At 35.8% G+C, this 11,690-nt stretch overlaps 1 protein-coding gene across 1 annotated transcript; it reads left to right on the top strand.

Annotated features, from left to right (window-relative positions):
- LOC107812436 (uncharacterized protein At5g01610-like) lies at nt 1-2,957 on the top strand. The gene is made up of 3 exons (XM_016637534.2): nt 1-358; nt 2,214-2,268; nt 2,459-2,957. Exons 1-3 carry the CDS (start codon nt 272-274, stop codon nt 2,827-2,829), a joined length of 513 nt encoding a protein of 170 aa, XP_016493020.1. The 5' UTR covers nt 1-271; the 3' UTR covers nt 2,830-2,957.
- Nucleotides 2,958-11,690: the final 8,733 nt, after the last annotated feature.

Genomic DNA, 11,690 nt, shown 5'->3' with positions numbered 1-11,690 from the left:
GGAAGCAAAGGCAAAAACCAAAGTTTTCTTTCCTTTTCGGGCGAAAATCACAGTTAAAGAAGAATTGCATAGGTAGCGAAAGGTACTGCTCATAGCTTGTAGTAGTTGGGTGTGGAAAAATTCGCGAAGAATTAAACTCAAATCTACTCCCCCACCCCCACAACATACCCTTATCTCTCTGAATTTGACAAAGATTTCTTTAAGCTTCTTCATACAGAGATTATTAGAGTTTAAATCATCGGGTTATAGAAATCTGAGAAGCATCTAAAAAATGGATCAGATATTGAACAAAGTGGGTTCCTACTGGATTGGTAAGAGAGCTAACAAGGAGCTCAATTCCGTCGGCGATGACATTAACGTATGCCCTTTCTCCTCTCATCTTTACTTTTGATTTACTTTCTCCAATTACATTTATGAACTCACCTGTTTGTTTATTCAACTATAGGGTTTTTATAGATTTTGCTATGATCTAATTTTGGGAATTCTTAATTATGTTTGTGGAACCAATTAATTTTTATCCCTTAATAGTCTGAATTTGATAAATAAGCTCCTCCTAGTTAGATGTGGATCTAGGATTTTAAGCCCCCAGTGATTTGGTTCAATGACAAAGGTAGTACAGATGTGTAGTAGGTGCACATTACGAGTTCGAACATGATGGGTAAACCAAGTATGTACTTAAAACATAGAAGGATAGAGGAGTGGGCTCATTATCGATGAAGTTGGGAACGACCGATTTCGCGATTATTTTTAATGAAAATGTAGCACCTAAGGGCGTGAGTTAGTGAAGTATACAGAGTGCATGTGAAGATTCCATTTTGCCAATTCCTTTGCAGTTTAATTATCAACAGGTACCACTATATGATATTTTGGTCCATGTCATAGCTAATCAACGTTTAAAATTTGGGTTAAATACGACTTTCATAACATGTTAGAAGAAAATTTCAAAAAGGGGAGAAATACTTCCATTGGCATATCTTTAGATCATTCACGTAGTGATGACTTCTTAATTTGGGTTCTTGCCATCTATTTCTATTAATGATCCTCCATTTTCTTTTTATACCATGGTATTTCAACTGTTATTTATTGGAAGATGGCTGTTTGACTGTAACTGGGAATGCAAAACACTTCTTCGTGGAAAATGGATTGATAACCAAGAAGTGCCCCTAGATTAGGGGTAAGGTCTGCGTACACACTACCCTCCCAGACCCCACTAGTGGGATTTTACTGGGTCGTTGTTGTTGTTGTAGACTCCCACAGATGCAGAGCAGAAAAGCTTTAATGGAGGCATAGTACTACTAGGTTTTGTCACTAACGTGCTAAAATTCAGAACTTTTTGTATGAGCAGTCTCTTCTCCCTCATGCTGTTATTCTTCAATTTTTTTTTCTTTTTTATAACTGAGATATAGTCGAGGGCTAGTGGCGCACGGTTTAGAACTTGGAGGACAATGGGATCGCCTCTCTATCCTTCTCCACTTAACTACCAGGCTTTTATATGCAGTAGGGTTTGTACCTCTTCAAGTTTTTTGTATTTCCTGTGTGGTTCCTAGACAATGTCATAGTAGACAAGTCTAGCTTTTCCTATCGCTAGTCTAAGGCTCATGCGAACTTTTTTGCCTGGTTAGCATTCGATTTTGATGAATCATTTATTGCTTATTTGCATTTCAAAGAACAATATAATTTGTTGTATAGTGTGGAAATAAAGGAACCTGCTGTGTGTCTTCTCCACCTTTATTCTTTAAACATGAGCATAAACTGGTCGGCTGAGCATCCCAATGAATGCAAGAGTGAAGCTGTTTACTATGAATGGAAGAAACAATTGGAAAACCTTTATCCTCAAGATGTTGGTAAAATCCAATCGAAACTTTTATGTTCTAATATGATTATAAGTATTATAATGTTATGATAGTTCGTCAGGAAAAAAAGAAGTAACCAAAGCCACTTAAATGTTCCCGCTGCTCTGAATATAATGACTGTAATTGATGGGGATATTCAAAAGAAATTTCCACTTTAGAAAAATCTCGATAATGTAACTGTTCTAGCATATTACTCTTCCTATGATAAAATAATACATTTTTGCTAAATTTGGAATTGCTTGGAGAACTCAGGATAAAAGCTGTTGGTTCCCATTAGTCACCTCTCTGATGGGATTTCTCTCTAATCTGGTTTTCTCAGTTTTTATGGTTTATACTGATCTTTTCCCTATCAATAATCAGTCATTGCAAAGCAGTATTGAAGGTGGAACAAAATGGCTGGTGAACAAGCTTAAAGGTTTGTGTTCTCTTTACATAACTCACATGCTCTTCCATTTTGCCCCTAGATCTTGTGTTGGTATATTCCTTATTATTATGTTCAAAATTTGCTATTTGATCCACTAGCGTCCATCGTTCATTTTCTTGAGGATTTTCTACCTATATCAAGTCATAACCTTTATCTTCCCTGGTTAATCTTGGTTTTGTAGGAAAAATGCAAAAGCCATTGCCAGATCTTTTGAAGGAGTATGATGTTCCAATAGGTATTTTCCCTCGGGATGCCACCAATTACGAGTTTAACGAAGAGACAAGGAAGCTCACTGTCTATATACCCTCTGTATGTGAAGTCGGTTACAAGGATTCATCTGTATTACGCTTCTCTACAGCTGTTACTGGATATCTGGAAAAAGGAAAGCTAGCTGACATTGAAGGAATGAAAACAAAAGTGATGATGTGGGTAAAAGTTACCGCTATCTCATCTGAAAAATCCAAGATTCATTTCACAGCTGGATTGAAGAAAACCCGGAGTAGGGAGGCTTATGAGGTCTTGAGAGATGGAGTAGCTATTGAAAAATTCTAAGTGACATAACTGGCTTTGAACCATTCTATATACTATGAGGCCAACTTGAGGGCTCAACATTGCAAATTGTGTATTATCAACACTTTGTTTGTGTTGCTGCAATTACTAGTTTTGTTCAATTTTTTTAGCTACTTGAACTTGTTTCAACTATAAAGTAACTTATGACATATTGGAATGACATCAACAAAATTTGTGAATTTGATCACTTCTCCATATGATACTATGAGGCCGTTTGGCTTAGGTGATTTAGAGTAGCTGATAAGCATTAGGTGCTGAAAAGCACTTTTAAGTGCTGAAACTGATTTAAAAAATAAGCAGTTACATTTTTGGATAAAAGTGTTGAAATTAATAATAAGCAGATGAAGAATTAGGTATACGAAGAGTTTTGTTTTAAAAAGAAGTATTTTAGGGATAGAATAATAAATATTTTGGTCAAACCTAAAGTGCTTATAAGCTGAAATTTGATAAGTTAGGGGAGACTAACTTATGGCTTTTGGCTTATTTTTGGCTTATAAGCACTTTTAATTTTACCAAACGTGTAGATAAGCCAAAAAGTGTTTATAAGCCAGTTTGACCAGCTTAGGCAAACAGTGCGTAGAGTCATTCTACCTAAGTTCTTAGACTAATAGCTGCTTACCTACATTCACCCCTCCCTCGTTCTTTCATGGCTCAATTTGTGGAAGTTGCAGCAAATAAAGTATAGTTATAGAAAAGGATTGCATCAGCTAGAGAATATATTGTGTGATTGCACATTTGTATTCGTAATAAAAGGAAAGCCTAGGAATGTTGTTTTAGGGTTGTACTGCAAAGTGGCAATTACATGCCAATTTTTTCTTTAAAATGGCTATTTCATAATTGGCCAAAGAAAACCTTTACTCGTGTACAATACGTTTGGAGGAAGTATAGTCTTGTGAACCATTCTCATTGGCGAGGGCTTCAGAAAACACAGCAGGTGAGTCCAAAAACACAACTGGCATTGAAAAGATGGGTAAAATAATGAGCAAAATTCATTACTAGCCATTTGCTAGAAACTAATATCATCCGCTAGTCCTAAATTATGATATGCACTTTAGAGCCGAGAACCAATTCTAATGGCTAGCCACTAAAATTAACAAACCTAATTGGGGAGAAATTAAAAAATAGCCAGATTTTCAAGTGGTCATTCAAAAATAGCCCAATTTCAAAAGTAATTGAAATTTAATCACTTTTTATGTAAAGATAAATATGAACGAAAACACTGTTCAAAATCTGGAAAAATACTCCAGCATAATATACTGGAGTTCCAGTATAATATACCGGTCTAGCATAATATACTGGAGTTTGGAGCACCGGTGTTCCAGTCTCCAGTATATCCAGCAAAGTATATCGGCCCAGTATAATATGCTGGAAGTTCATACACAGGTGCACCGAACTCTAGTATATTATGCTGGACCGGTCTCTGTTGCAGCAAAATAGTGGCTATTTTTCATTGACTTGATAAACGCTGGTTATTTTTAAATAATCAATCCGAAAATTGGCTAGACCGTGCTATTTTTACACCTAAGTGACACGAAAAACTAACGGGAGATGAAGGCAGGACAATTGCAAGGCAAACTATTGAGATTGGCTTTTAATTTCTTCAGAGGGAATCATTCATCATTTGATTCTTTTTTGGCTTTTATGCAATTTAGATGTTGATATTTAATACTTATTTACGAGAGATATAAAAATAAAAATTTTGTTATAAATATTTATTTTTGTCAACTCAAGGAAGGGACAAAAGGGACAGGTGTCGTGTACACAATAATTATACATATTTGGGACATAACATTCATTTTATACACATCGGTATAGTATTTAAATTCAAACTTTGAAAAAGATAATGCCAAGAAATTGATTTGCGCCTTTTCCTACATGAGTCCAAGATGTGCTCGTGCTGTAAGTGATTAACGAATAATTAAAATTTTATAAACCTTTACAATTGGGAGCACTTGTATAATCACTACTCCGTTTTTTCGAAATTAAAGTGATTAAATTATGTCCAAACTATATACGATCACTATGCAAAAAAATATACAACTACAAATCTCACTATACAAAAGATATACAACATATAATATTATTTGTACAAAAAATATACAATTTTGATACAACAAAGCTAGAATCTTTCAAATATTTTACTATACTACAGTTCATGTGCACACTAGTACAAAATGTATATATACTTTTTACACATCGTAGTCATTAAATATATATAAAAAATTGTCACTATACAAAAAATATATAAATAAATTACCACTATACAAAAAATATACAAAATAAATAGTTACTATATAATTTATATACTAAATAGACTATCACTATACAATAAGATAAAAATAGATGTCACTATACAAAATATATACAAAAAGAATATCGCTATACTAAAAATATACAAAATATATGTCATTATACAAAATAGACCGTCACTATACAATTTATATATAATAGACTATCACTATACAAAAAATATACTAAATAGACTGTCAGTATACAAAAAATATACAACATAGACTATCACTATACAAAAAATATACAAAATAGATTGTCACTATACAAGAAATATATAAAATAGACATTTCAGGCTATTAGATGTAATATGTTTGGGCCGAAGGGCCATTTCGTATCAACGGGGGAAAATATGGGCTATTAAAATTTCGAGGGGCTATAGAGTAAAAATAGCACGGGCTAGCCAGTTTTAGGACTGGTCATTCAAAAATAGCTAGCGTTTGCAAAGTCATTGAAAAATATTCACTATTTTGCTGCAACACGGAAAGTTCCAGCATAATATACTGGAGATAGGTGCACCTGTGTATGAACCTCCAGCATATTATGCTGGAACTCCAACACGCGTAAAGTTCTGTATGAACTTCCAGCATATTATGCTGGATGGGTATATTATACTAGAACTCTAGTATATTATACTGGAAGTTCAGTATATTATACTGGAGTATACTGGAATTCCAATATATTATGTTGGAGTATTTTTCGTATTCTGAACTGTGTTTTCGTTCAAATCTATCTTTACATGAAAAGTGGTTAAATTTCGATTGCTTTTGAAACTGTGACTATTTTTGAATGACCACTTATAAATCTAGCTACTTTTGAATTTATTCCGACTATTAAGCCTCATTTCCTCTAAAATAATAATTGAAAAGGAGATTGATTTGGACCTCTTTTCGGCTCACTTCCACACTTCCTTGTATGTGGACCAGCTTTGGAAAGAATTATTTTGTAAAAATTACACGGGGCGCCATATTTGGTCGCCCCTATTTAATCTATACCCATATTTTTGAATTCGTTAACCTATACCCTAATTTTGACAACTTCAGATGCCTCCTCTTTTTCCTCCTGACCTATGCGCTCCTTTCTTCCCCCTCTTCTTCTTTTCTCTCTCAAACACATGAGACTTTGTATAAGTATTATTGATTGGATCTGTAAAGTTTTTATTAAATCTTATCAACTATCATATTCTATGTTGAAGTACGAGTAAATAAAACTCCACAAGCTGGTTAAAGTAAGTGTGATTTGTGTCCTTCCCTGATCCATCCTTCTTAAACATACAACAGCAACTAACTACTACATGTCCTCTATTCCAAGTTACCTGCCACAAGAATGGCACAAGCATGTGAAATTTATTATACATAATAGTTGCTCTCGCGATCTCTTGGAATTAGCTTACCCCTTGCTTTATGATATCATCTGCAGGAAAAACGACAGAAAAAGGCTGCAAAACTGAAAAATAAAAGATAGGAAAAATAACTTTAGAACATTATCAAAAAAATCAGTTAAAACTTCAGCACAGTTTGGCTTACGTTATATTTTAAAGCCATCTAACTTCAAAGAAAGGCAGAACACAACTTCAGCTCTAAGAATGCTGAACTTTAGCAAATATAAAACAAAAACTTCAACTCCTAGAATGTTGAAGTTCAGCAAATACAAAATAAAACTTCAACTCCTAGAATGCTGAGTTTTAGCAATTACAAAACAAAAACTTCAGCCAAAACATGTTGTAGTTTTGTTGAACTGAAGTTTACCATTACACTATGAACTGAAGTTTGCGTGATTGCCTTTGCAAGTCAGGCCAAACTTCATGCAAAAATATCTGAAAGCTTGCTTTGATAAGGCTACACTTCAGGCAAAATATTCTAAAGTTCAAACATCAGACATAAATTTTTACTACTTCAATCCCATATGTCTGAAGTTACCCGAAAAGTGGGTACGTTTGCAATTTTTTTTGCAAAGCAAGTATAAGTTAAAAGGTGACCCAAAACTGAGTATAGATACAAATGCCCCATTTATTTTATACCCTGCACTATCCATTCACAATTGCTCCGGGGTTACAAAACAAGTACCAAAAAATCCTTCTGTTATTAGGGCCCTCACACCATTCAAGATGACCTAATATTTTGCTAAGGTGGAAGGCATATGGGATGCCACCTCAGCGCACCAACCCAATTATATCCCATTTCCCTCAAATTTTCCTCCAATACAACCTGCCCTTTCACCTAACCATTCTCTACACTGAAATCTTTTTTTTTTATTGTCAAGATTGCATTTTCAGCTTTTTTGGAAGTGAAATATAACTGCAAATTGATCCCTATCAGTCTCAGAACCCCAATTTTCTTCTGGTTGTTAATATATTGTAGTCTTTTGATTCTTTATTGTTATTTTATTAATTTTCTACTTTATGCGTTCAAACAACGAGCTGGAATGAGAAAGAATGTCTTACCAGAATATAGGTTCGCCCCGTGGACCTATTTTATGGTGACATGTGTCGAGGAAGTTATTACGATAAAGAAGATTTGCGTGTACAGAAGATGAATGAAACACCTTTGAGATTGAGCAAATACATATTGTGTCTATTTAGCTTTGGAGAAGTACAATTTGGTTTTGTAACGGAGGAAGAAATGATGACAAATTCTATGTAATCCGGGATTCACTGATTTTTTCTTTATGAATAAGCAAAATATATAGTTTACCTATCAACCTTGTATCCAAATTTCTCTTACACACCTGTTCATTACGAGGATAATATTACACACTCAAACCTTTTTAAAGTGTGTTAGCGACACACCACTTTAGCTACGTGGAACCTGCGTGTTCTTCACATAAAACAAGCGCGTAAATGCTAAAAAATTCATGTAAGAAGTTTTATAAAAAAAATTCACGTGTCTAATTTTAAGGTTTTTTTCCTTTTTACACCAATTAAATTTTAAAAACAACCTCCCGCTCTTGTCTTTTTCCCCGCCCCAACCCCCCACCCCGCGTCTTATTCCTAGTTCTAGACCACCCCATCTGCATTATATTCTCTAGATGCCCTTCCCCTCTTCTCCCCTCCCCCTATTTCATCTTCTTCCTCGATTCAATCTTCTCCCATTTCATTTTCTTTTGGTTGCCCAAGATCTGAAATTACTCTGAAATTTTTTTGGTGGTAGTTATATCAGTGAGAAGGGCAAATTGCAGAAGAAGTTAAGTTTTCAATTTCTTATTTTGGAATTTTGTTGGCAAAGTAGTCTTTGTGGTTCTTTCAACTGTGCCAATAAAGATCTGAATTTTTTTCTTTTCGTTATTTTCTTTTGGTTCATCATTATTGAGTTTTGTGGAAAAAATAGATAATACCAGAAAGAAGGGATGGTTGGAGATGGAGTTTCAGGCAAAATTTTGGCTGGTGAAGTTTTTTGGGATATGTCATTTGTGTGTATCTATTTGGGTGTTACAACTAGTATTTTTGTGGTAACAACAACAACGACCTAGTGAAATCCCACTAGTGGTATCTGGGGAGGGTAGTGTGTACGCAGACCTTACCCCTACCCCGAAGGAGTAGAGAGGTTGTTTTTGAAAGACCCTCGGCTTAAGAAAACAAAAAGACAAAAGAAGACAATATTAGTAACACCACCGAAATAATATGAAACAAATACCAAATAGGAACAACATGAAATCAAGAAGAATGATACAAAGCAAAGCAAAAGTAAAATAGTATCCTTACCAATCTAGTCTCACAAAGTTATGGTATAAGAAAAGACTCGACTACCTCCTAACCTACAACCCTAATACTCGACCTCCACATATTCCTATCAAGTGCCATGTCCTCGGAAATCTACAACCTCGCCATATCCTGCCTAATCACCTCCCCCCAATACTTCTTAGGTCGCCCTCTACCTCTTCTCTTGCCCTCCACAACAAGTCGTTCCCACCTCCTTACCGGAGCATCTGAGCTTCGCCTCTAAACATGCCCGAACCATCTGAGCCTTGCTTCCCGCATCTTGTCATCAATGGGAGCCACGCATACCTTCTCCTGAATATCATCATTCCTAATTTTATCCATCCTAGTATGCCCACACATCCACCTCAACATCCTCATTTCTGTTACCTTCATCCTCTGGATATGTGATTTCTTAACCAGCCAACACTCATCCCTATACATCATGGCCGACCTAACCACCGCTTTATAGAACTTACCTTTGAGTAACAGTGGCACTCTCTCGTCACACAATACTCCAGATGCTAATCTCCACTTCATCCATCCTACCCCAATACGGTGTGTAACATCTTCGTCGATCTCCCATCCCCCTGGATAACTGACCCAAGGTACTTGAAGTTGCCTCTACTCGGGATGACCTGTGATTCAAGCCTCACATCTACGCCCATTTCCCTCTGCTCAGCACTGAACTTACACTCCAAGTATTCCATCTTTGTCCTGCTAAGCTTGAAACCCTTAGATTCAAGAGTCTGTCTCCAAACCTCCAGCTTCTCGTTAACACCGGTTCACGACTCATCAATCGGAACTATGTCATCGGTGAATAACATGCACCATGACACATCCCCTTGAATGTGATGTGTCAATGCGTCCATCACCAGGGCGAATAGGAACGGACTGAGCGCAGAGCCTTGGTGTAACCCCATAACAACCGAAAATCCTCAGAGTCGCCTCCTACTGTCCTAACCCGAGTCTTCGCCCGATCATACATGTCCTTAATCGCCATAATGTAGGGAACCGACACGCCTTTTGCCTTCAAGCTTCTCCAAAGAACTTCTCTAGGAACCTTATCATACGTTTTTTCTAGGTCAATAAATACCATCTGCAGATCTTTCTTCCTATCCCTGTACTGTTCAACCAACCTCCTAACAAGGTGTATAGCTTTTGTGGTAACTATGGTAAGTATTTATTTTTCCAAAGAAGAAGGGGTTGCTATAGTGGAGAAGGTGGTGCAGTGGTAGGAAGGTGGTGCACTGATTGTTGGATTTTTTATTTGAGTGGATCTGATCTTTAAAAGGGTTGGGTGATTAAAAAGATCCTTTTAATTTAGAGACGCGCGTGTTATACACAACATAGACTATTTCTTGGACTGGTCAAAAGTGGTGCGTTGTTGACACACTTTTGAAAGTTTGAGTGTGTAATATTGTCCCTGTTGATACGCAATTTCCCTATAATACTTTCAAAACTGCTTTTGGCATTAATTAGTATTTTTCATATTTCTGCATTTTAAAAATATTTTAATTAATTTATCCCAACATTTTATGTATAAAATAATCATTGATTGCATCACAAATAGTTTTATAATAATTTTTATGGCTTAATTTTATCATTTGCATTTATACTAAGTTTCAATTATTGAACAAATAGCCACATTTGTATTTTTAGGATGCAATTGCAATTACTTTGCAATTATAGACTATGCATGCATTATTACATTATTTTACCAGCAAATATCCTCTTATATTTTTAGAATATTGAGTAATTATTTTAAAAATATTTTCAGGCATGAAAATCATTTTTACAATTTACTAGTTATTTTAAAAAATTATTTTATCAATTAAATGAGCATTTAATAAATGGCCTTCTTATTTTTCAGATTTAGCCTAAATCAAACAATTCAAATCCCTAGCCCACCAATACCAGGCATAAACCAAATCCTACCCAGCCCCAAACCCTCTAAATCCTGGCCATTGATCATAGAGATCAACGACCACCATCACTTCTTACCAAATTTAACCAAACGACCCCCCCTAAACCTAGCCATTCTCACCAAATAGCCGCCCTGAAACCCTCTCCTCTCTAATTCTCTCTGAAACCAAACCTAACCCTATCCGCCGCCCCCCAGAATCAACCCTAACCCCCTTGATTTCTACCCGATCTATGGCTCTCCATGGCTGTACGAGGCCTCTACTTGTCTCTTATCTCCCCTGGTTGCTCGATTGTGTGGTTTCGTGGAAGGACCTCGAAGAGATCTGGTCCAGATCTCATTCAAGACTCTTCAAAGAGCCTGTCTATAGTCTATGAGTATTTCTATCAAAGTTTTACAGCTCAAATCTTTGATTCAAGGGCCAGATTCTCTTTACCCTCTCTTTTCTTTGAAACTTAGCATTTGGACTTGAATCCGTCCAGATCCTTGTAGATCTGGAGGGATTTGAGTTTGTCATTGCCCTTTCCTTAAGGCTCCTTCATTTCTTTACTGATTAATCAATTTTAGAACATTTTGTTATATTAGGGTTTGTTTTCTTGTCGTCTGTTGGTCGAACCTCCGGGTATCTGAAGTATTTTCAAACTTCCATGGCTATTCTTTTAGGTTCTTTTACTCCTCTACTACTAATCGGTTTTTTAAACACTGCGATACTTCAGGCTTTGATTTCTATGATTTCTGTTTCTTCGAATCTCTTTGTGTTGCCATGCTTTCAAGTTTTTCTTCTTTAAGTGTTTTCAAATTAGGGTTTCGAATTATTTTCCGTCTAATTTCTCTCTGTTCCTAAAAGTTTTACTCAACCTATTTATTTATGGGAATTGATACGTTATTTCTAGAATTGTTGAGTGATTTGCTCCGTTAAAAATTCGTGTGCATGAT

Source organism: Nicotiana tabacum, chromosome 5, assembly GCF_000715075.1.
Source record: "Nicotiana tabacum cultivar K326 chromosome 5, ASM71507v2, whole genome shotgun sequence".
NCBI lineage: Eukaryota > Viridiplantae > Streptophyta > Magnoliopsida > Solanales > Solanaceae > Nicotiana > Nicotiana tabacum.
Note: the sequence above shows the minus strand (reverse complement) of the source record. Positions and strands in the feature narration are given on the sequence as shown.

Coding starts and splice junctions, on each gene's coding strand:
- LOC107812436 (XM_016637534.2), top strand. CDS start 272: ATGGATCAGATATTGAACAAAGTGGGTTCCTACTGGATTGGTAAGAGA. Junction 359..2,213: donor CCGTCGGCGATGACATTAAC/GTATGCCCTTTC, acceptor ATCAATAATCAG/TCATTGCAAAGCAGTATTGA. Junction 2,269..2,458: donor GCTGGTGAACAAGCTTAAAG/GTTTGTGTTCTC, acceptor TTGGTTTTGTAG/GAAAAATGCAAAAGCCATTG.